Source organism: Lepidochelys olivacea (genome assembly GCF_965140295.1).
Source record: "Lepidochelys olivacea isolate rLepOli2 genome assembly, chromosome: 20".
In the NCBI taxonomy this organism is placed as follows: Eukaryota; Metazoa; Chordata; order Testudines; family Cheloniidae; genus Lepidochelys; species Lepidochelys olivacea.
The window spans coordinates 15,010,287-15,036,481 of record NC_140430.1 but is presented as its reverse complement, the minus strand read 5'-3'; the positions used below and the strand labels follow the sequence as shown (position 1 = coordinate 15,036,481).

Sequence of the window (26,195 nt, the reverse complement as noted above, 5' to 3'; positions counted from 1 at the left end):
TGAATGATATTCTAACCCAAACACACATCACTGTTCCTTTCTCAAAACAAGATTCCTTCCCTCCCTCCTCCCCCCCCCCCACCCCCAAGTATATATATGTTTGACTGGGAGAATCTGAGATTGAAACACATTGACCAAGTTGTGATGTCATAAAATCTAGAAAACAGAGCTATTTTTATGTTTGCTTAGACTTAATTTAAGCAGTCACTCCTGCAAATGGAATTAATGCCACAATCCCAGGATTATTATATATATATATATTTAGGGCTAGGGGAATGTGGAGAGTGAAATAAGCCACCAGACATTAAAGTAAAACTAATTCACACTCACTGGTTTATTGAACACTGGGACTTTCACATACACACTAAAACTCTTTATTGCAAGTTTACAATGATCATGTAAAATCAGTCCAAAAACACAAATAACCACGACAAAAAAACTAGCTACTGACTTTGTTTAAACCTTGCTCTTTTTTTTTAAATATGTCACTATCCTTCCCTTTTCTTTTTTCCCCCTCGCTTCTCAAAATTTAAACCAATTACTCACTCAGCCTGGTTTGTGTGATTTTTTTCCCCTTTTGAATCATGATGATTTTTTTTAGCTTTTTCTTCACATTTATACCAAAGAATTTCAATGCTCCATTTTATCCTCGGTAGATCATTGTGCATTTGTAACGCAGAGGGCAAAATACCTACATTCTTTTTCTTTGTGATTATTCTTATTTGTTCATTTAATTCATCTAACGGAACATTGACCTCTTCCCCCCTCCCCTTCCCTTACCCCTTAAAAAATAAATAAAACCCTGAAATGGCGTAAAAAAACCTGCAGGTTCTCGGTCACCTGGCTCCATGCTATGTTACATGCATCTAAAGCCTGTGGTCTTACAGAAGACCTCATTGTTTTTTATACGCACAGGAAAACTACAAGAAAAGAACCAAAATATATATATATATATATTAGATTCTATAAATAATCAGAGTCAATTTTGTGTGTGTGTGCGCGTGTGATATTGTTTATAACCTTGTGATATCCTCTGCTCGCTGCTCCTGAGCTGTGCCCGGTGATAGTTCCTCGCTGGGGGCAGCGTTACCAGCAGCAAGGGTGCCCGCCGATGAATTCGATGGAGCCGAGGACCTGACTTTGGTGTTGGGCAGCCTGTGGTCTTTTTTCCATTTCATCCGCCTGTTCTGAAACCAGATTTTGATCTGCCTTTCCGAGAGACACAAGGAGTGAGCTATTTCGATGCGCCTTCGCCTTGTCAGGTACCTGTTATAGTGAAACTCCTTTTCCAACTCCAGGACCTGCTGTCTTGTATAGGCAGTCCTGGAACGTTTGGGCTCGCCTCCATTGTAATTGGGATTCACTGGAAAAGCAAAGATTAGCATGAATAGAGAGAGAGAGAGAGAAGCAGACAACAGAGAGAGGGGGAGAGAGAGAGAGAGAGAGAGACAGGAAATCTAGAGTGGCTCAGGAAAAAGTAATCAGCTAAATGGGTTATAAAGAACTTCTGGCAGCCCAAGACTTTCTATTCTAATAAGAAGGGGTTTCCCTGGCTCAAAAGACTGAATTATTTATGTACCCCTTACAAAGCTTTAGGAGTTTCACACATACATAACAGAATGAACCACATGGCTAAGGCTGCCCAGACTAGCTTGGCTATAAAATTTATGGTGGGTGTAATTACCCATTCCGAGTCGTAAATCCAGCTCAATTGTGCTAACCCAAAGACTCTCATGGAAGGGAAGGAAATAGGGAGAAAAAAAAAAAACGAGAGAGCGAGCGAGCGAGAGCAGGGTGTGAAAATAGGAAGGAAGGACAGAGCAGAGGGAGAGAATAAAAAGTTGCCTACCAGTACTGACGTGGATTTTTTTCATCCATGGATAGACTATAGGTTGCTTAGAAGCTGTGCTGTTAGGATGCTCAGGGTTTGGCTGGTTGCAGGCTGGAGGGGCTGGGGAAGGAGAGGTGGAGGAACTGGAAAGAGCAGTCTGCTCACAGAGCTGCTGCGGTTTCTCTGAGAGGTGGTGGCCTCCTTGAGTTTGCCCATGTCCCCTTTGGTGCGCGGCTGGGTTGCCGGGAGCTTGAATATTGGCACAGCTGTATTGGCGCTCTGGGTAGTTGGGTCTTGGTGGTGGGTACAGTTCTTGGTGATGATGCTGAAAGCTGGACTCCCTTGTCCGGCTGTAATATTCCGGACTGTGGTCTGGGATGTAATTATTTTGCGAATATTCCTCGCATGGAGGAAATTTCGGATCGATGTAGTTAGAGTCCATCAAATAGGAGCTCATGATCATTAATTTCTGGAGTGGAAAATAATTTTTCTCGCTTTGTCGTTTTTCTGCTCCATAAAGCCCTCCTACAAGCTGGCGACCCCGTAAAGTTACTTTCACCATGTGACTCCCTTGTCCAATCACACCAGCCAGCCTAGTCCCCGGATAAGGAACCAAAAGCTTTTTCAAAATGTATCCAATTTGTGTGTGTGTATGTGCGTGTGTGTGTGCATTGTTGTTGTTGTTTGTTGTTGTTTGTGTGATCTCAAAACTAGGAGCAACGGGGTCAGGATGGTGAGAAGGATCAACCGACCCCCTTTCCCCCCCCCCCCCCCCACTCCCGCCGCCGAAAAAGACAAATGTGTAAGGGAAAATAAAAGAATAAAATCCTACCGGTTTTTGTAAAGGGGGTGGGGGACATGTGGGAAATATTCCTCATAATACCCCACACCCTGCCATAGACTGGATTTTAGAAATCTCTCCGTGGTAGAACTCCCCCCCAGATCTTGCAGATCAACAACAGAACAAGCCATAATTATGAAGATTAACTATCACTTTACCCTGCACAGAATAAGACATGCTCAGATTATGTTGAATTTTTCACTTTAAAGAATTGCTAGGTTACAAAACTGCCCCCCTTTCCACTCCTAAGTAACACAGGGCAGTTTAAGTGCCCTTGCTGGTAAATTTGTTTCCCCCACCCAAAATGAAATATTGTTAAACACACATCATTAAATGGGGGATGGGGAGGGAAGGGAAGGAAACAAGTTACCTGAGAGGTAAAAGGGAATATGCAAATCATGGCTCCATAATTTAGAGTTTTCTAAATGCTCCCAACCTTTGCTTAAGAGAGATCTCATTTCCTTGGAAACTGATAGGATCTATTTGTGTATTAAAGATCATAGCTACACAGTCTTTCCACCCACTCAGAAAGCTGGAATGCTTTTGGAGTGACAACAATTCTTTACTTGTAAAACTACTTGTGTGTTTTTATTCCTACTGGCTTTTACAGGCTGATTATGCTTTGTTTTCCTCATTCAAAATTCTGCCCTTTCCAGTCTGCCAAAGCTCCACATAATATACATATATTACATACATACATTTAATTAAACATACATGTATGTGAGATAGATAGATAGATAGATAGATAGATAGATAGATAGATAGAAAGAAATGTGGTTCATAGCTCCACATCCAGCCAGAGAATTAGTTTCCCTTGTAACGTCCATTGAAAAGACCCATTTAACTAGCTGCTTTAATAGAGGGAGGGAGGAAAGGTTGAGATAACATATATAAAAATGGCTCCCTTTCCCAGATGTCAGGACAAATAGACCCCCTGTGCAAGTACAGAAACTGGAAATCGATGTAAATATTTTGGAGAGAGCAGTTATTGCAATTAAGGGCTTTATCTATAGCTTGCACTAAACAGAGGGGCAGAGGGAGTCGGATTAATCCCTTGTACTGCTTGATAACAATTATAGTTGAAAATCATAGCTTGCAGGGCATTGCCATATTTTACTTGATAACAATAAAAGTGACACATAAAGTTAACTGTTTATGTTTTATTTATTAGACTAAACGTGCCAGCGGTGTCGGAGGCTTTTGGCTCGTTGTTACAGCTTTTATGGGGTTGTAAAACGCCATAAATCAGTCACATGAAATGGTTGGGGCTTTTTGTGCTGTTGGCTCAGACTTCTGCTATTTCTTCTTTATATGAAAAGTAATAATGTGATTTTATTATTATTATGATCCTCATCCCCAATCATCATTATTATTCAGTCTACCTTTAACAAGCCACCCCCACGCTGTCCTGGCAGAAGCTATGGCTGTTTTGCACTTGAATAACTACCTTTTAAAATGACATAACCAGTATTTGAGGATTTAATTAGAACAGCTGCAATTAAGGGAATCAAAGGAAAGCAGAACTTTACAAGGCTCTGGCATCGTCCATATACTCCCCTAGAGACGAATTTGTGACTCTCAAATATTCACACAAATTCGATTCTACAGGGTACATATAGACGACTGTATAATTTGGCACTTGTGGTGTTGAGGCTTGAGGGTGGGGAGGGAAAGGATTGCACTTCAGAATAGTGCTCTCTGGCTGGAGGAAAGTTGGAGAGCATGCAAAGGCCACTCACTTAGAATGTTGCTTAAGATGTTTACAAATATGGTTTGCTTTGCATATTTGTGATTGCGGGTCCTACCTCACACAAAGACTCAGTCCCATATATATTTTGGCACTGTTGCATGTGGAAACTCATTTGCTATTTTCATTATTATCTAGCATTTATTGGTTTTATTGGCATATTTTTCCCATGGCCTAATTGCTTATCCAGTGGCTTGACAAAGATGATCCCTACTTTATTAAAATTAGATATGTTCCATCTCTTGAGATAAGCAAGTAGAATCCTATCTCTCTAAAGAAAAGTTGCAAGGAGGGTGGGGGAAGAATCTAGAGTTTGCAAAAGACATTAATGGAAATGTATTCTGGTATTCAAAACATTGATTCAAATCTATCTAATACATTCCTTTTCACTAGCTATATCTCATGCTGCCCGAACACCTTGGACTCATACAGGATTTTGACATTTATTGTTCATACGGATGCAAAAACTTTATTCCAAGGCTGCGGGGATATTGAATAAAGATGTAGAGTTAATAAACTAATTTTACCTAGGCATGTCTTTTTAAAGGATGAATCTCGGTAAGCCACAGATGAGAGGGATTAAAAAAAATATCCACAGGTAGTTATCTAAGAACATACTTGGTGGTTATCATAAACAACTAAAGAGTTCAAAAATCCAAGGAGTGAAGGTCACCTAAACTAATTTCTACCAATGAGTTACAGACCTACAGTTCGAAGGCTTAAAAAAGACTTTGGCTCAGTGTTCCAGATGGCCAAGGGAGAACTGCAATTTTATTTCAATGATTTGTTATTCTTATAGCTTTGGGACTTAATTGCAAATATTTTTTTTAAAAAAAAAAAGCGCCTGGCCCTGCTGCCTTGTCAATCTAAATTCATCCCTCCCCCTTTCTATTTTAGTTTCTTGCACATTATCTCTAAGCAGTGCACAAATATATTTCCCCCCTCACTTGTCTGATTTTTTTCTCTTTTTTTAGTTTTTAGTGGAGTTTTTAGATGTGTCTTTTGCTTTAAGTGTTTGGCAGAATTTTTCTCTCCATAAAATAAGTCTGCACTGATCTGTGAAGAATAGTTGTGCAAGAATCTGGCTCTTTTGTCTATAAACCTTCCCTCCCACTCCTCTCTCTTTCGCCTCAATTTCCCCAGCCAACCCAACAATGTCGACAAACAGTTTTGGACTGACAAAGCCAAGAGAAATATAGCACCTCGAAAAAATAATTTCTGGTCTTTATTTCCTTCTCTACCCAGGGATCAGGTTGCAAAATATAGATCTGGTTACCATTTCAAGAACATTTTTGAGTACAAAGCGCCTTTCTGACAGTACTGAAGAAAAATAAGTGACTATTGTCCCTGCGGATTCATTGTCTTAGCTATTACCATACTGACCGTTTGGTAACCTGTACCTCAAGCCATTAGCAATCTGTGCATCCTAGAAAAATGAAGTACCTATCTACTGGGGTTTTGTTATTCAATGTTTAATAATAATAATAAAACAACAAACCTCACACTATGAACTATCTCTTCTTGAGATTCATAGGCAGGAAATAAATGTTTGAGTAGAGTTTTATTTCAAAGCATTTAAGGGTTTATTTTAAGGTGATTATTATACAATAAGTTACATTAGTGTGTATGCTGGGAGCCGGGGGGGGGGGGGAGACAGTTTCTTGCAGAAAAAAACAGTTGGTTTCTCTGTGACATTATGCAATGACATGTAATTAATTAAATTTTAATTTTTCTAACAACTTGAAAGCAGTAAGTGCAAAAAAGACCTTTTCTTTTTGTTCCTTCATAATACAAATAGACAGGTCTAATTTATGCAAAGAAATATGCAAATGTTTAATTGATTTTTTCTTAAATCTGTTGTCAGTAAAAGTAATGAATCGGCCTAAAATGATTTTAATAACCAGAGCATGTCAGGAGAAGTACTCGCCTTCACATTTTCCTTTTTAGTCTCTTTAGTCTCCGAATCTGTAATAATGTAAATATTTACCCCTTCTTTCTAAAATGTTAAAGATGAATTCCTGTTGTTTGTTTGTAAAAAAATATACAAACCGTTTTCTCAATCTCTCTCTCTTTCTCTATCCCCCCCCCTTCCTACCCCACCCAGGAATTCAATTTTCTTCAAATCTCGTTGAAAGTGGCTTTTTAAAAAGTGGGCGCATTTTAATATTGGTTAGACAGCGTGACCTGAATTTCACCTCAACTGTTTGACTTGATCCAATAGGTCACTGCCAAGGAGTTATTGATGGGGGAACTCCATTGAAATTTGTCTCCTCACAAATGGCCTTTAGATCTTCTAGCTAGTTCAATAACTAGTTATAATGTAGAAGGGGAAAAATGAAGCCCAGAGGCAAACTAATTTGATGTTTCATTTTTATGCTGGAGAAATTGTTGGTTTTCTTTCTATCACCTCCCCCAAACCCCCCTTAAAAATCTGGTTTTGACGAAGACCCCCTTTTAGCTGAGAGGAGATTTGAATCTGTATTACAAATATATTTTATTGTTGTTGTTATTATTAATTATTATTAATAATAATTATTATATTGGATCCTCGGTTCATGAACTCTTCAAGACTTGACCTACACGGGAGCTTAAAAATAACTTCCTGCTTGGTAGGAAACATGCTTTTACTTTTTTGTTTGTTTCTTTGTTTGTTTGTTTCTTTGTTTAAAAGAGGATTATTATTTGTAATAGATCAAAGTAGCCAGTATGGGTAAGCGAGTTACGTCTCAATTCTTTATAACTTTTCGTGTGATTTCATTTAGCTCGAAAAGAAAATATATGTGTTGCAGCTTTGAGAACTAGCAAACCAAACCTGTTAGAGACGGTCCTTAAAGAATAACTTTTTAAATAAATCCAAATTAACTAATAAACCTGCGATCGGTAGAGTTTAATTTATTTCTTATACCATATTTGCTTGTCTGTAATGGTCCATATAACTACAACTGATCGCTTCCTTCTTCTTCTTTAGCCTCTTCAAACCTATTTAAAAGGCTGAAAATATGTATTTTAGTTATAATCAATACCTTCTGAATACAATCTTTTCTGAGTCTGACTGCTCTATCCTTTTCAGCACTGAGAAAAAACTTTGATGGAGGATCCTTTTAAGTGACATATATACAGGCTATAGGGTTTCTCCTTGACTTTTTCTATACAAACAATACCTGTAATGACTCATCTCATGCTGCTGAACCATAGGTTAAGTTGTAAAGAAAACATTGGTCTTCTACGGGGATTGGAGGGGGTGGGGTGGGGGGGGGGGAGTTGCAGAGAGAACCGTTCAGTGGAAGTTAGGTGGATGTTATTGTGTGGTATGGAAATATATACAAACTTTAGACAGCTCTTGTTCTGTTTTATCCTAGAAAGCTTCTTCTTGAGTGGCACTCACTAGCTTAACCCATTCAGCCTTGAAATCGTCCCCCAGAGTCATAATATTAATAATTACGCAGAATGCACTTCTTTGGCTTGATTCTGTCTGTGATAGCACCTAGCTGCTGACAAGGACTTTGAAAGCCGATGCCCAGAGAAAATGGATCTGGGCTTAGCCACTGAGACAGTAGAGTGGGTTAGAATGATAATATTAGTTATTTTAAATTGTGCAGGGGAATAGAAAGTCATACCAACCTCCCTTGCGGTTGAAGGGTCAATATAAGAGTTAGCTAGGTTGTCCTGGCCCGCAACTAACTTTAGGGTAACTCTGATAAACCCTACTGTGCGTTCATTTTCAGTGTTGCAGAGACAACCTCCCTGCCTCGTATAGTCCTGCTAAATGCCTTCTCTTTCCGCTGGATTCCCTTCCTAGCTGGCGCAAGAGTAAATAATCCAGCGGAACAGGGGCTACACTTCGTGTGACATTCGCCATAGAACATTTGGCGTGTAAATGGCAAAGAGAAAACTCCAATGGGTTATTCTCATTCTGAATCTGTGCCTATGGGGAAATAAGAAGCACAGGTTGCAGGCACTTCTGGTCGGTACTGACACCCTTTGCAATTTAAAATCAATTCTGTGGTGGCTTTCTCTGGGGACGGGAAGTAATCACTGGACACTTTTTAAGCAAAGGGCAGCAAAAGAGCACCCTTTCCTCCTTGGGTTTCAGATGGTCAAACTGCTCTTACCATACATATGTGTGACAGAGTGTCTAATTGGATTAGATGTACAAAGATTTCCTCAATATAGGTTAGAGACTGGTGAGTGCTTGAATCAATAGCTGTTATTAAAACCTTACAGATATCAATTCTCCTAGTCAGTTTAATGAATACAGCTTTTATATTCAAAATGTACAGGATTTACACACAGACACGTATTATATATACACTGGTTTTGTTATATACATATATATAAAGCAAATACAGTGTGCTGTACATATATATGCATACTATAATCATGTATCAGATATATTATGATTTGAAGTGTAAATATTATATATTGCACATCTAAAACTGTTTTAAAGTATTTGTGTATCTATTCATATCTCTGTATGTGAGCGTATGTTTACACACACACAACTAACAAATATATGCAGACTCTCCTCACCCTACCCCCCATATATACACACAGGGACAGACACCCAAGTCTGTGTGTATCAGTGTTGTTTTAGGTGATGAACACTGTTCAGTAAAGCACTGGAATTAGTTATTTAGGACTGATGAAGAAAAATTATCTAGTGTGATTACTTTATTCTTCTGCATAAGATTCCTATCTTTGGATATTCCTATCTATCTCGATTTTCTGTCGATCAACCGCACTTTATACAAATATACAGAGTATAAACCCGGAACCATGTGTGTTCTAATGAGCGAATAAGATACATGGAGTTCTGGAGAAACCTTCTAATTGCCTTCAGCTACCAAATGAGGTATCTGAATTTTTTTAAAAAAACTTTCATTGGGCGGTGGAGAATGGCAACAATGGACTATAATGATTGAAGAGGAGTTTTCTGTTATCTATAATGTTTATTTTTTTCACTAGGGTACTTTCAATTTAATCTTTCACTATGTAATAAACTATTATCTTAGTTAATCCCAAAGGTGAATCCATCAAAACCTTTTAATAAAACCTTTATTAGTTTCAGTAATTCCGAGGGTTGTAGCTGCACCTCCAGAGCAGCAGGCAGAATTTAACTTAACTTGGTCTGCTGTAAAATACTTTAAAATAAATTTAGATGTGTAAATGTTGCCCGACTCATCCTGGCCATTAGAATTCTGCAGGCATTGTCGTTTGCAGCAGTCATTAGTCAAGCCTACAGAAGCAAAAGGAGCCGGGTAGTTGGACAAGAGAAATCTCAAGAATGATATACAGAACCAGGCCTCTAGCATCAATTCAAACCTGATAAGAAATCGGCTGCCTTATTGCAAAAAGATGGCTAAGCTCGTTCAATTGGGCCTCGGATGCGTTGAATAATTGTTCGATTCCTGGAAAGGCTAAAGTGTTTTCACACCAAAACCTGGGGACCTAGGGAAAGGGAAAGGTGAACACCTAGGGTACCAGAAATGTACCCATATGAGATTGCAACGGGGCTGTGAAGGCAACAGATTGTTTGGATTCCATCCAGAGTTTAGCAGCTGGGACTAGCTCCATGAAAAAGTGGAAGGTGGGATGAAATGACGGCAGAACAGAATGCCAGCTAATATTAATAATAACAGACTCCTAGATCCGAAAATCTTATTTTAAGCATCCATTTGGAAAAAGTTAAGAGGAATTAGATATTAGTTCAGGGATGGTGCATCAGCCAGTGCAGCATGGTAGTAAACTAACATAACATATAGGGTTGTTCATACTCCACTTCTTCGTTTGCACATGACCCAGCAACTTTGAGACTGGACCTTTTTTTAAAAAAAAAGCTTTATATTTCTGTTCTCCACAGTGTTATGGGGAATTAATTTCGACAGAGACAGGTACCCAAGAAAAGCAGAGACAGATGTAAAGTACTCCCGTCTCTCCTTAACAGTCATATGTTTTATTCCTAGCCAGAGTGTCAGGGAAGCAAAAATAACGGGGGCTTTTGGTTTTTAATTGGAGAATGTCTATTAGATCATTCATTTACATCGTACCTTGACTGACTGTCTTATAAAACCAGCACAATGTGTATACACACACACACAGAGAGAGAGAAAGAGAGAGAGAGAGAGAGAGAGAGAGAGAGAGAGAGAGAGAGAGAGAGACTGAATGCTATTTTATGGAAAGAAGTCACTTTTCACCACGCCGGAGAGAGAGATTGACTGAATGCTACCGTACGGAAAGAAGTTAGCCTTCAGCACGGATTATACACACACGTAGGCATAGACCATTTTTATGTGGATGTCGAAAAGGGATCTCTTTGATAATCTGTTAATTTCGCACTTAAATGTATTTAATCAGATATAGCAATAAAGAAAGCATACACAAAGTCTTACTCTGCCTATATGCCTCCTGAGCATGTATCTAACCTTTTAGCTCTCAGAGTTCCAAGGAAAGCTGGTGTGTGTGTATGTTTCTATTTTTATTACTGCGAAGCCTAGTTAGATCACAAATCTTAGTCATTTTTGTAAAGTATTATTTTCTCCTACTGGATATTATGCATCACAGCCACAAAAGTACACAATATGGAACAGAAGGAAAAGGGGAGGAAAAAACAACAATCAACCTCTAGCTTGTCTTTAATTATATAAACCTATCAACCTAGTGGAATATTCAATACAAACTATAATAAAATAATAATAATAAATAGCTGTCCTCCCCCATAGGAGACGCTCAGTTGACCTCTCTTTGGGCTATGTTTAAGCAAAATACGTTCAATATTTTAGGTCAAATATAGTTAACAAGGGGACGGAGGTCTGAAGACCTTTTTTAGGAAGCTACTTGGTGCATTGATCTCCAGTACCAATGGGTCTTTAGATCTTATTAATTGCCTTAGCAGAAAATCAGCTACAAATATTTCCACTATGTCTTTCCTCAGATTAGGCTGGGACTCCAGGCAAAAGATACAACTATTTTTGTTTTGTTTTGTTTTTAACGATAACAGTGCAGAGCACTATTGGGCATAATAGACAATTTCCAGACCATAGCACGAGATTATTTAAAAAAAAATCTTTTCGGAGGTACCTTTGAGAATGTAAGTAAAAGCAGATCTGTGGAATTTACAACCTTAAGGACACAGACCCCCTCACTTCCTGTGATTAGCGACAGATCAAAACGGACACCTACCTTCGTTTACAACCCCCGCCCCTCCCTTCCTGACAGGAAAAAACCTCCTGTAATAAAAGTCTAGTCAGCCATCCCTTTTGTGAAAGATAAAACAAAATATATGCAATCACGGTTTGTGAGTCTAAAAAACAAGGACATTGATTTTGTTTTTGTTTTAAAGAAAGAAAGAAAGAAAGAAAGAAAGAAAGAAAGAAAGAAAGAAAGAAAGAAAGAAAGAAAGAAAGAAAGAAAGAAAGAAAAAGAATTACTTACTGCTGTTTCTCTCCATTTTGTCATGGCCAAACCTACAGAAAAGAAAGTTTCATTTTTTTAAAGAAAGAAAAATACATACACGCTATGCCCTACAGGATCATCCATAAACTCTAGCTATGTGCACTTTCAAGTTGACTCCAGTTCCTTGTAGATTACACTCCAGTGCATGTTACCTAAACTCAAGCAAACTCTAATCCTGCCGCGGACAGAAATAAATAGAAAGGTCAACAGTAGCAGCTCTCTCTTCCCATGTGATTATTTTGTTGCTGAGACATGAATTAGAGAAATCTGTTGAGTGCCAAGAAATGATTATATATATGTAATGTCTATATAGATATATCTACTAAGGAAGAGGAGAAAATGAATAGGATACAGAATAAAGACTCTAAGGGGGGTGGGGGATGGGGAATAACATTTCTTCATGTACATCCAACTATCTTGTTGCCTCAAATCCTCTCGCCTTTTGGTTTGGCTAGGAAAACAAATATGGAATTTAAAAAATAATAACCAACAATCTTGATCAGCGGAACAATGAAGCGAAAGTGGGAGGGGGATTCGCACTGGGGAAGGCTTCCTCCTTCTAAATGAAGAAGTGATATGGTGAACGGTTAGGCATCTCCAATTCGTGTAGGGGTAATAAGGGAAACTACATTCATATCTGCCAGGAAAAAGGGAAATCGCAAGTTTAAGAAAAAATCGATAACTCGGAATTCAACTCTTGACCGGGAAAACCCAGATCAAAACATCATTTGACAGGAATGCTCTCTCAGAATCAGATATTAAATCAATAAAATCAATCCATCAGTACAATCTGCATAGGCAGAAGATCTCTGCACCGTGGCTCTTAAAAGAGAGAGGAAAAGGGGGAGATGATGTTTAAAAACCACTGGGAGAATCACCGAGACCAGCGAACTGAAACAAAGTGAATCTCACCCTTGGAGTGTACCTTATTTTAGCTGGATATTTTGATTTCTTCATTCCACCTCTAGCTAGCCAATTTTTCTGGATTCAGCACTACACTAAACTTATGTTCGAAGGCATTATAGTTCCACTCACATGGGTAATTAATATGCGCAATGGTTTTCTTGTAAAGAGGAATGTTTAATATTAACCTTTTAAAAAAAACTTTTAATTCTTACGGTACGAAGGTGGCAAATAAAATTTTGAATATGGCTATTTTATTGATCCTGAAACGGAAACAGTTTTCAAAAAATGTTATGTAAGCTAAAAACCAAAGCAGCCAAATCTGCTGAGGAAAGGACAATAATTTACCAGCTACAACACTGACTTTTTAAAAATTAATCATGAAACCTATAACTGAAGGAAGAGTTAGACAATGAAAGACCCTCTTGAAAGAATATATCTACATTTCAAGTCACACCAAAACTTTCTTCCTGTGTCAGACATGCAGGGTCTTAAGTCTCATAGTACCCATAACAAAGCTCAGAGCATTCTAGACTGTGCTCAATACAAATATTTACTTTTGATACCCTTGGCAATACTCGGCAACGTGCTTTTAGATGCCTTGAAGGGTTATTTTTCATTATGGGTGTGGCACTGAAACTAAAGCACTTTCGATTCTTTATTGAAAGGAGGACAATTGGAAAATATTATTTCCTTAAATTTGCCTTGCAAAGGATTGCTTGGAAATAATCAGATCCTGTCCCTAATGTAAAACCTCCGTACTCTCTCTTCCCTTTGCCATCCTATTTAGAAGGCACATCAAATATGGTGGCTGTAAAGGACCAAATAAATGTTTACTTTTGGAATATGGCATCTCTTTGGCAACTGCCCACTGCAAACCTTTCCGTATACAATCTTCTGAGGGTGACTAAGAAAGTTATAACCCTACCTTTTAAAAAAAAAGTGGAATGAGGTTCTCGCATTTGCAAGTCTTGTTCAAGGCGAGCACAGATGTTGGTTGTTTCTTACAATAGATAATAAAATATCCCCACTGTTATAATAGGATGTAACCCAATTACATTGACTCGCAGTGGCTGCAATTTTGGAGTTGCTAACTCATGGTTTTCTGCCGTCTTGGTTATTGTTATTGTATTTAGTTTGTTCATCTTTAACAAAAATGTTCCCAGTACGAAATGAAGGATTTTAAGGTACTAAAATGCCAGGAAGCTTTGTTATTTTAAAGTAGTATCCCCTCCTTTCCCAAAACAGGTAGTTTAAAATGCGACGTGTAAATATCTTGCAGGTAAAGTAATTTCAGCGAAGTAGGGTTTCGCTCAATTTTAATTCCAAATTAAGCAGAATGCCTCTGAATCTCAAATATCCCAACTGACAACACACAAAGATGAATACAGTTGAGCACTGTGATTTATCCTCTATCTGTGGCAGAACTTGGACTGTATTTATGTTCCAAGAAAATAAACTCTCCCACAACGGTGCAACCTTAGGTAAAATATCAAGCTCATGCTAATGTTGTATCACCTTTTCGGAGGAGAAGGGGAGATGACTGATATAGTGACAAACTTGCCTGAATGTCACATTTGCTTCTGCTAATCAAAAGATGTTTAATTCTTTTTTGTTTGTTTTTTAATATATCTTAGGGTGTGTGCAAACCCCTTTGCTTGACTGGCGAACAGTAATCACGTGACTTCACTTTGCGCATGCCTGCTGGGATCCTTGGGATATTTTGGGTGCCATGAAAGTACACAAATCTTCCAGGCTAACTTTCCATCTTCTCGTGGTGAAATGTTAGCCAACCACATATACATTAAGAAAAAATAATAATACAGCGAAGAGTCATAGGGATGGAAACACAAACAGTGCATTTATCATAACATTTCAGAAATATTTAGCTCTGGAGAAACCTAAATTAAAAGTTGACGATTTCAGATGGCAAGAACTTCCCCATTGGAGAAGATGAAATGAACTAGCAACTCTTGGGCCTGATCAATCTTGTTCTTGAAGCACAAACAAATAATGGGCTTTATGAATAGGATTTCCAGGTGAAAACCAATTGAATCAGTTTATTTGTGTGAGAGAGGTTTTTCCTTCCCTGAAACTCAGGGTTAGGGAAGAGACAGAGCACCAAGAAATCCAGAGCACTTGTTCTTTTCAATCACGACTAAAATGGCTGCTTTTCAAAAGTGCCACTTTTCCTTATGAAGAAACTTCTTAATTCATTGGACCCTTGGGTTCTTCGTTCATAAGAGAAATGTGATTTGCGATACAAAACGCCAAAGCTTCTGTCCAGGCACGGAGTTATGGCTGTGTGTGTCCCCTGGCAAAGTAGAGGATTGGTCACACTACATATTAAAATAATCTTTATCTATGGAGAAATTGGGGAATGTTTTTATATGCAACTCCATCTTCACGAAGCCTGAGTTCGTTTAAGCCTTAACTCTCCAGTCTATCCACTCGAGCACCCCCATTGTTATATTGTTATTAAACCTGGAACAAGTTGTAGGTCAGGCAAGAAAAAGGAAAAACAACCCTCTGGAAACCCACGTGCGGGCTGGAGCCTAGATTTGCATTGAAGCCACCTGCCGATGAAACAGCTCCGCACCTTCCAGATTCACTCAGCGCTTTGCAGCATGGAACCCACCGGCCTCGCCCCAGAAAACCTAGAACTATGAGCTACCGCGCCTAGTGACTACTAGCCTTGCAGCGAGGCCGCCTTTTGCTTCGCAACGGGCATGAAGGCTCGGGAAGCAGTTGCGATTTATTTCTGCTAACAGGGCATCCCTTTTCTTGTCTCTCCCCCCCCCCCCCCCGCTCCTCGCCTCTCCCCCCCACGCTTTCCAGGCTGCTAACTCCTCTGCGCCGAGCCTTAAAACAGTGCCACACCAATCCGATGCTGCCACTCCCGGTTCAATGTGAACAGCAGAAGTGATCTCAATCTACTGGTTTGTTTGGAGAGGAAGAAATTAAGGAGCGGGTGGGCAAAAAATGTCTTTGTCCTGGGTCCTCCCCCTGCCCCATTCCACTTAGAATCTTCCTAGTCGTCACAACTGCTCAAGTTTTGTGGCAAAGAGCAGAGGCCAAACCCAGCTCACCTTCTTCCTCGGAAGAGCGATCTCGCACCAGAAGGAACTCATGGCACCATTAAGGGGCCCAAGAATTCACCCAATATTACACAGAAGATGGGGAGGGGCAGATGTATACACATATGGCTGGGCGTGCAGGCTGGACACGTAGCTCCTTAGGGAAAAGAGCCATAAGGGAAACACTGTGGAGCTGCTGGCTTCGGAGACCTTTTGGAAAATCTGGCCCCAAATGTGGGTGCAGGGCTCTTGAAAGTTTGGCCCATAATGGAGAATTTGGTCAAATCATTTTTATTATTAATAATAATAATTAATAAATAATAAAATCCCAGAAGGTTGAAAACAGAGATCAGTCCCAAGTTGTAACTATCCAGAAGTCAATGAAGTTACACGCAGCCTGAATTAGGCCCGATGTTGCTTCTATATTTAATAAGCGTGTATCGATCTCTATACATACACCACATCACTGTGTATATCTCTTGTATGACACTTTATATTCTGGATACACATGAAGGGTGTACTTTATGGGTGCATGTATGTTCATAGTATCTACTTATACACAAACTTAAATATTCTACACCCAGGGGTCTTTGTTCAGGCAAAATTAGCATATACTTCAATGGGAACTTCCCCTAACTAAAGGACTACAGTTTGGTTTATTTTAGCACACACCTGGCCCCATTCAAGCCAAAGGAATTTTTCCAGTGGGGTCAGGATTTCACCTATGCCTATACAAAGAATCACCTATCTGAAGGAGTGTCTACAGCGTGTAGAAATAGCCTGACCATGTCGAATTCTGCTCTGGCCCTCCACACTGCAAATCTGGAATGATTCATCATTTACTCTGGTGTGAAGGGGAACAGAATCTGGATCCATGATGAGCGTGTTAAATTAACTGAGCACCTTACTGAGGGACTCAGCAAGTGTTGCTGTTTATTGAAACTGGCTGAATCTTTATCCCAACATAAATAACTAGGTAACAAGGAGTATTTAGGCCTGAATCTCCTGGAAGTTGTCGCTGAGTTGTAGAGGTGGGATCAGAGCCTGGATTTGAGACCAAAGGCTTGGGAAGCATCTTATAAAGACCATAAGTAACAGGAGCAACACCTGCTTGAAGGCATCTGGCCTATGTATACACACAGGGGCCTATGATCACAATTCTGCTTGGTTTCCTATAAGGGGACAGAGTTTACCCCTCTCCCCCTCCCCAGTATACGGAGTGTCCTGATTTTCAAATCCCTAATGAAAATGAAGACTGTTTGCTTGGAGAAACTCATTTTCCCCAGGAACACCTTTTTCATGAAAGTTTGGAGGGCAAAGACCCTAAAGCTTACTGGGCAGGATCCTCCTTTTCTCCTCAACTCTACCAAAAAAACTCCACTGGTCTCCTTGTGGGATGTAGATAATGCAGAATTGGGCTCTTTGGGTCAGAGATCAGCTCCCAGTAAACTCCAATTAAGAATAATAGGTTTTCCTTAGATTGTTCGTGTGTGTGATTCTCCATTGTTCTCAAAGGGATCTACTGGGTGCTGAACATTTCTGAAAGTCCAGATCCTACATTTACAAAAAGAAAAGGAGGACTTTTGGCACCTTAGAGACTAACCAATTTATTTGAGCATGAGCTTTCCTGAGCTACAGCTCACTTCATCGGATGCATTCAGCTGTAGCTCAGGAAAGCTTATGCTCAAATAAATTTGTTAGTCTGTAAAGTGCCACAAGTCCTCCTTTTCTTTTTGGGAATACAGACTAACAGGGCTGCTACTCTGAAACCTACTCTACATTTAGGCGCCTAAACGGGAGCTGAGCTCGTGGGATATACTTGCCCTATACTTTCACCTTGCACCGTCTCTTTTAAGCGCAACAAAACATTTTATATCTTCACATGTACACACCCGTCCCCCTCACAGACAGATTCCCACACACACGCACACACACACACCCCTCCTTCCTTTTCCTTTGAACTAGAGAAATCCTCTTTTCACTTCGCTGTTTAACAGGAGGGTCTTTTGATCGCGAGTTGGACTCCAATAAAACAGGCCAAGTAGTAGCTATTTCTGGGATTGCAGACTTCTCTTGACTCTTAGATCCAGAGAGCTCAGCGCTCCGAAGGCAGTTGTATGGACTGGGGGCGGGGGAGGGAGAATGTGGTATATAAACAAACCAAGACCTCTCTAGAAGTACAGTTGAGACAACACAAGCAGTATCAGGGGATTCTTACGTATTTACCAGTCGTTGCTACATTTCCTAATTTTTTCCCCATTCACTGAATATGACATGTCTAACTTTGAATATAATATAGTCTTTGTGGTTAGATTTCAGTTATGAGCCCCGGCCCTACGTTCCCAAAACTACCATTGCCTAGGTGTGTTGCAAACAATATTGAAGGGAAACCATTCAGGACAGCAGTCTATTTCTCTGCATTCAAACAGTGCTCCAGACAGGTGTTTGGACTCTGGCCTGCCCCATTTTCGATAGATCCTTTTGAGATTGCATTGCTCGAGTTTGAAATCTATCCATTGGAGGTATATTGTTACATTAAGCCAAGGACTCACAAGGAATAAGAGCAACATCTCCTGGTTGTGGAGGGGGGAGTACAAAAAGAGAGAAACAGAGATTGCATTAATGGCACTTTGTGTAATCTGATCATATCAGTCTTCTGAAGAAAAAAAAATGCCACGTCTCTGTAGCCTTATCTGCGACAGGGAGTTTACAAATTCTTCGGCCTAGTTCCAATCCCGCATAGCTCTGAGTTCATGCCTCCCTCCACACACCTGCCAACAGCATCAAAGGAGTACAGAAGTCAGACTTCCAGATCTCTTTCTAGCTCAACCTCCCCCCCCCCCAGCAATGCGCATGCACTTCACCACCCAGCAACATTTAACACACACACACACACAGCAAACTCTATACTGTGGTTCTTAAAAAAACCCCAAAGATTAAAAAAAACCCAATAACTCAAGCAGGAACCGAAACTATCTGATCAAAGTTTTAAAACCAAAGGGGGGAGGAGAATCAAAAACCCCGATCATCCACCTTTCGCTTTCTTCAAGTATTTTATTGTCTACAGAGAGAGTGGGGTAGGACAGGGGTGGGGGGAGAAATGTCTCTGCTTAACCAGTAATATATGGAGCTTTCTGGCCTTATCTAATTTCCACAAGCCCTGGGGAAAGAGAGGGGGTGTCTGATATTCCTTCTAGATAAGGTTCCTGACTGCTACTCGCCTTATACGCCTTCTATGTTACTTTAAAACGGCATACATACTTGTTTGTCATACAGTAAAAGAAGCAAAGCCCTCCCCCATCACAGTATCTACAGAATTCCATGCCCATCAGAGTTTAACGCTCTATTTTAATAAGACTCACTGGGTGCAATGGATGTTTTCCCCCCCAGAAAGCGAGAGAGAAGGGGGGAAAATTAACTTACTGAGATCGCTTGGGATCCATTTGGTAAGATGTACCTTCACTAACAGCAGTCTGAGACGCCGTAATCCACACTAAATGCCTTGTCCCACTGTCCCAGCATTAAACAGCTCTAGCAGCTGCGATGGTGGACAGTTAAGATTATATATGATGTAAATATATTGTGGGTTTGTCAGCTCCCCCAAACCATAAAACTTAGTTTAATGACATCACGTGTTCTCTGAGAGCCATTCAGGGCTTTTGCTTTGGGCCATCCACATAAATAACCTTCAAAAGTTTTAAACTACTAAATTCACATAGAAGCCATGAGTATTTCTGCTAATGTTCTCATGTTCTCAGTTAAACTAAAAGCCCTTTGCTCAATAATAATGATGATGTTAATAGTAATAACAATGCAGGATTTTTTTTAAAAAATGGAACTTTGGTCTGTGGTTGTTTTTTTGGGGCCATTTTAAGTTCACACTGGGTTGACACGGATGACAGGGGAAAGGTAAGTCATTTTTTATTTCCTTCTTGGTTTTACAGCGATCTTTGGGAAAGGATTGTGAGACAGACAGGAAAAAACAAAACCTCTCAAGAAAGCAGCAAAAACAACAATCAAAAATGAATCAGTCCTGGAACATGACTCTTTTAAAAAAAAGAGGGGTTGAAATAAATCCATGCCCCCCCCCACCCCGGGAAAGTCAGGATTAACCTAATTAATCATAACTAACTGCACTGTTGCTTCGCACTATGGCAATGAAAAAGTTTGGAGTTGTATGTGTTAGGTTTAAAAAAGAAGCAACAACAACAAAACAGAACCAGCAAAACCCACTCCTCCCTTAGATATAGCAAAAATGGATCTGATTTTGTTAACCCTTACCTGTCAAGTCTAATTGTTTCTTGACAGTTTACCGATCAAGGAGAAAGGAAAGATGTTGTTGACGCTTTAACAAATACAGTGTTTAAGAGAAAGGAGAATAAGACTAGATACAGAACTACTTAGTTAGTGAACAGCCACCAGTATACGCCAAATCATTTTCCGTGCTTGAGCAATTTCTCAATAGATTTACACAGCATGGGTAGAAAATAAAAACCTAAAAGGAATAGTTAAAAGACTCTATTATTCTATTTGTAATTACCCAAGGCCCACATGGTCAGAGGGCCAGAGCGTTAAGCAAAACCTGGTTCAAGCAGAATGAAATTTCCAAACCTAGTTTTGATTTGCTTAGCCGTATTTCACTGCAGTGAACGCAAAAATGACAGTTCTTCCAGAAAAATAAAAGGAATTTTCAATTGACTGATAAATGACAGTAAAATTAAATGTCACAGCCTTTCTGAAAGCGTTGCTTGATACTTGTAACTTGCCTAATAATAAATAAATAAACTATAGGAAGAGGTAGGCTCCTAACTCCATGTTTAATAAGAACGCCATATAGACACTCCACATTTGACCACACTCTACTAATTGTACCCTTAAAGACTTCCAGGCTACCACTAAAAGAAACTTTTGTTTCCAGGTTCAGGAAATTGTTCCATTGTTTGAAATGTGTAAAGGAAATGCTATAAAGTTTTATGGAGCTATTGGCTTCTTCAAGCATTTGTTTCTACTGTAAATAGCTCTCAAGACACATCAGGGATGACCTTAGTAGTGTGTGTTGTCTATAGGTATGGTGTGTATGTATACAAATAGACAAATATATGTTTGTATACAGACACACACACATATAATTGTATATATGCAAGTGTTTGTATATGTGTGTGTGTGTGTATCTGTCTGCCTGTATGCATGCGTGTGTGCACATACATATATATGGACAGACACACATAGATAGATAGATAGATAGATAGATAGATAGATAGATAGATAGATAGATAGATAGATAGATAGATAGATAGGGTGGATGGGGATAGATAGAGAGATAGAGAGAGATAGAGATAGAGAGAGATAGGGTGGATGGGAATAGATAGATAGATAGATAGATAGATAGATAGATAGATAGATAGATAGATAGATAGATAGATAGATAGATAGATAGAACAGACCTCAAGAATACTAAATTAGGCCAATCACATTAAATAACAATAATAATTACAATAACAATAATCAGGGGGTTAGAAAACAGTGGTTCTAAATACATTTTTAAAGTATAGAGATTTCCTGTATAAGTTTTTAACTACCAAAGAAAATGTAATTTTATACTCAGATCTTGTAGCATCCTAAAGACAAAGTAACTTTCACAACGAGCACTTTAAAAAGTCTACCCTAAACTTCCACCTTAAACCTTGCCGGTGAAATCCTGGCCCCACTGAAATCAATAGCAACTTTGCCATTGGTTTCAGTGGAGTCAGAATTTCACCCTGAACCTCTATTCGAATATGGGCCTCATTCTGCTCCCACTTAAATTAATGGTAGTTTTACTATTGATTTCAATGGGAATAGGATAGGGCCTATAGCCACTAAAAGGTACGGCGCCTACATATCACTGTACAGACACCAACTCATGCAACACATCCATTTAAACCAATGGGAGTTGTGCCTGAGCGTTCTTAAGTTGCTTCTCAACCTTTTAAAAGACTGTTTAGCGGTATCAAGTGGGTTGTTTTGGGAAGGGTATTTTCTCTGAACTATACATATACACTTGGGGGAGTCTTTGAAAACTAGATTCCTGGCAGAAGAGGCCATCTGTCAGCTGGGGGAAATGAATATAGAGCCTAAAAGGAGTTCACTTGGTTTAGAAGAAGCCAACGCTGCCATATTATTTGTATGCTGGAAGTAACAGCAGTCCTGCACTTTATTCAGAGATGGTTCTGTCTAGCACTCTACAATCAGAAGACCCCACCACTGAAAAGCACACATAACTCAAAGCTTTTTTGGGTCGAGGTATTTAAGTGTACAGTAAGAAATGGATCCCTCATTCTGCCCCTGTTATCTCCAGAGAGATTTTTAAGCTAACTAGAAGCAGGATTGAATACAACTCTAAGAAGGAAAATCAGCACAAAGGGGTTAATCTCAGCTGGCACGCCAAAGTTTTGTATTATTTAGTGTTTATTTAATATGACAAAATATAAGTTCCATGGTCTTTCACATATGAAACTGCAACCAATAAATATACGGCGTACATTATTGAAAACAAGTTATTAAAATGGACTACATTTAAACAAAGATGTACAAATTTTTGCTTTTTTATATATTTTTAGCATTTAGCAAATCTACATTAATTACTCAACAAATAAATACACAATAATATTAGGTCCAGATAATTCATTTTCCCCACATGCTTTACTCTTCTGCACAAGGTATTTCGGATGATTGCTCAGGCCGATTATTTCATAGTCCATTCCTTTCTTTTCATATGCAAATAATAAAAAAATAATGAATTCTAAGTCCGAACAAAACAAACCAACAAAAGAAACCAACTCGTCTCAGAGGTTTTTTTTTGCCATGTTTGAGGACAAGTGCATCTATGAAATAAGCTGTGGATGTATCCAATCCACGTACAAGGTAAACATTTTTCTTTTAGGCTTCAGAAAGTAACAGTGGAGATGTCAGGTCTTTTACGTACAACCCGAGGATACAGAGGTTAATTTACATACAGTAAAATATATCCGCATTTTCCCTTCTGCTATTAACATTAAGCAGACAGTTCAGGAAGATTCTGTGACTTTAGACAACTTACTTTGCGTTTTTTTCTCCCGTAGGCAGCTTATTATTGTTGTTGCTATTGCTATTATTCTAGCACTGATAAAATATAACCCATTAGCTCTGCGGATTGTTTTTGAGCAACATGATTATGATAGTCCCTCCCGCCCCCCAGAACGTACAGGTTAGAACATTGAGTAACAATCTAAAGAGCTATACACTAAGTTCTGCATGAAGCGAAGAGCAGGTTTTTGCATACTAATAAGATAACTCCTTTGTCTGATGGATTTGTGAGGGTATGTAACACAGTCCATTCAGCAACACGACCCCCTCCCCACCCTAAAAAGAAAAGTTTTTTTGAAGGTAGATTACAACCAAACTCGTGTAAATATTTATTGACTCTCTCTTTAGAGAGTCATCCTTCTACTTAGAGAGAATCTTTGCTTTTCAATTTGGAATCTTTCTTCCACTTCATTCTCCGGTTCTGAAACCAGATTTTGATTTGCCTTTCGTTTAAGCACAGGTTGTTGGCAATTTCAATGCGCCTCCGGCGTGTGAGGTATCTGTTGAAATGAAATTCTTTTTCTAGTTCCAGAGTTTGGTAGCGAGTATAGCTAGTTCTGGAACGTTTGCCATCTGTTTCTGCAAAAATAAAAGACACCACATGAAAAGCCAAAACAATTATGTTTCAAAAATAAATAGTAACACAACAGAATATAAATAAGTCCCCTTGGTTATACCCAGGACAATTGTATCTGCCTAGGACTTCAAGGTTTGGCCAGGGTCAACATGTAGCTTCTCTTTTTATAAACACCTTCAGATTAAAGTTTGTAAAGATCAAACGTATGCAGACGGAGCAGAAGAGAACCTGTTCCCTGTTAAACATTAAGAAAGTGTGCAAAAGAGGGGAATATATTTTCATGGGCTGGATTTCTATCCTGGAGAGGGTGCAAGGAAGAAAAACAAGTCTATATAGACAGGATGACTTTTTTATATGTTTTTTGGGGGGTTAATATTTTTAAAGAGAAGCCTAAAAGAACATGTGTATTTTTAAAACCCCCTCCAAAAAATTGGAATATTGCCTTTTATACACGTTTTGTTTCTATGATCCAATTATGCTGTCATAAATTTGGGCGTATATAGCCTCTAAGCCTTTTAGTGGACAGTTTTACGAGCAATTGATGCCTTAGTCGTAAAATTTACGACCTTAGTTTTTTTTTATTATTTGCCCCGTATGGCCTATAAAACCAGGCAAATCCTGTGAAACAAAATCAAGAAGTGAAAGTTTACCATGGCTCATGTGTAGTTTGGTCATCCACGGATATATTTGTGGTGGTTGCTGCTGCTGCAGTTGTTGCCCTCCTTGTTGTGTAGTTTGCACGGGCTCCGCTTTGATCTCGCCAGTGCCCTTAGATCTATCCTCCAACGCCGTGTTACCAGCCTTCTGACTGTAAATTCCTGGGTTTAGAGTAGTCTGGTCGTCTCTGGCTAGAGAGTGCCCTGAAGAACCCATGACTGTACAGGAAGGTCGGTCGGGGTTAGTTCTAGGGCTTGAAGACATGTCCAAACCGTTCAGAGAGTTGGAAGAACCAGAGGATGGGAATGTGATGCTTAGATCCAGCCCACTGTAGCAATACCTGGATGACTGAACCTCAGACAGAGATCCATAATTCCCATAACTTTGCATGGTATAGGCAGGAGCATTTTGACTTTGCTTATAGAACGAATTGGCTACGTAAGAACTCATGTCGGATTTTTTGCACCCTTTTGATTAGGCTTGATTTGTGGCCCTTTGAAGTTCAGGGGGTTTTTTGTTCTCTAAAGTGCAGAATTTATAGGTGGAGATTCTTCTTTCTTTATTCTATGTGCGCTGCCCAAATAAGGCATGTTTAAATAGAATCACGTGACTGTGTTGGCCAGTCATAAATTTGGCTTGATGACCCCAGGAGGTTATTGATGGAAGCCTGTGAAACGTATCTGATATGTTGGCAAAGCAAACTAAAGGCCCCAAGTAAAAACCAAGACTACGAGACTATAGCGTCACCTGGTGCTAGGCCTGTGGTACAACGCTTCATAAAATACGGCTTCCCATGCCCCCCCTCAGTGTATACATTGGGCTTGGGTGTAGAGTGGCCAACAGATAAAAGTCTTTAGCCTTTTAAGAAATGGAAGATTTGGCTAATTTTGTGTTGACAGAGCTTCAGAAGCGGGCATGGACGTATTTGTGTGGGAGAAAGCCAGTGATGCAAAATATTTTTAGATACATGCCATAATACCTTCTCGCTTTATTTTCTTTGTGCGCATATATTATGTGGCTATAATAGCAACGTATGGTTTATATGCACCTTTAGAGAAACACACTTACCTAGCTGTGTTTGGGTGGGAAGGGGGCGTTCATATGTGTGTCTATGCGTATCTGTATTACTATAGATATGTTTGTGTATTTGCTGTAGACTGAAACGCTTTAGTATTTCTAAATCACAAAATGCGTTAGTGTGAACTGTTAGTCGCTATATTTTATTTTGTTAGAATAATATATCAGTTCGTGCATACATATACACACACACACATATATATACTATATAATATATGTAATGTATTGTCTGTAATATATGTTACAGACAATACATTACATATATAATATATACAGTATATATACATTGTCTATATTGCATATACGTATACATTGTACATATGAATGCACATATGATTTATCATCTAAATCTCCTGTAATATGCAGCTATACACAGCAGATTTGAATATATATCTATTCACATCTGCTGTTTATAGCTGTATATATATATATATATATATATATATCTACACTCTAGCTCTGTGTATCACTCTGTGTGCGTTATGTTATGTGTTAATATCAGTCTATGTATTCAGTGGCAGGGAATCCCATAAAGTTACCTCCCCATAAATATTTCATGGCTTAGGTGAATGAAATAAACACATACAATGCCTTCTCTTCGGTATATGTGAAAAAAAGCTCTTAAGTATTAAGCATGGGCTGCTTCTGTCATGTATCTACAGTAATGACCGAAAGTTTACAATTTCTATTACCTTTACCACTGCAGTTTACTGCTTGAAGAAGTAGGGAGACCTGTGCTTGATGCTTACTGAGAAATCAAATCTCCTTTCAAGGGTATTTAGTTAAATGATTGCATTAAAATATGATTCCTTCTGCTAGACTGCCTTAAGACAAGAATACGTGCGTGTTGCAATATACACACAATAACAACCTTAAAATCTATTTCAAGGTTTGTTGCTTTAAATGTTATGACAGTTCATATATATATT

At 39.1% G+C, this 26,195-nt stretch overlaps 3 protein-coding genes across 12 annotated transcripts in view; all 3 read right to left on the bottom strand.

Moving 5' to 3' along the window:
• The window catches only part of HOXC6 (homeobox C6), a 95,717-nt gene that overhangs the window by 27,123 nt on the left and 42,399 nt on the right, over positions 1-26,195 (bottom strand). For 4 of the 10 annotated variants that reach the window (XR_014709055.1, XR_014709056.1, XR_014709057.1 and 1 more), the window contains exon 2: positions 11,851-11,882. The exons of 3 other annotated variants lie outside the window; for them this stretch is intronic. The gene's annotated coding sequence lies outside the window, so the exon portion shown is untranslated. Of the gene's footprint in view, positions 1-11,850; positions 11,883-19,274; positions 19,393-26,195 lie in introns of those variants that run through there. 3 more of the 10 variants (XR_014709061.1, XR_014709062.1, XR_014709063.1) reach the window with 3 other exon arrangements.
• Positions 328-2,567, bottom strand: HOXC4 (homeobox C4). Its single transcript, XM_084609853.1, has 2 exons — positions 1,850-2,567; positions 328-1,363 (listed from the first exon to the last, which is right to left on the bottom strand). Exons 1-2 carry the CDS (start codon positions 2,391-2,393, stop codon positions 1,014-1,016), a joined length of 894 nt encoding a protein of 297 aa, XP_084465979.1. The 5' UTR covers positions 2,394-2,567; the 3' UTR covers positions 328-1,013.
• HOXC5 (homeobox C5) lies at positions 22,332-25,339 on the bottom strand. Its single transcript, XM_084609859.1, has 2 exons — positions 24,183-25,339; positions 22,332-23,534 (listed from the first exon to the last, which is right to left on the bottom strand). Exons 1-2 carry the CDS (start codon positions 24,637-24,639, stop codon positions 23,320-23,322), a joined length of 672 nt encoding a protein of 223 aa, XP_084465985.1. The 5' UTR covers positions 24,640-25,339; the 3' UTR covers positions 22,332-23,319.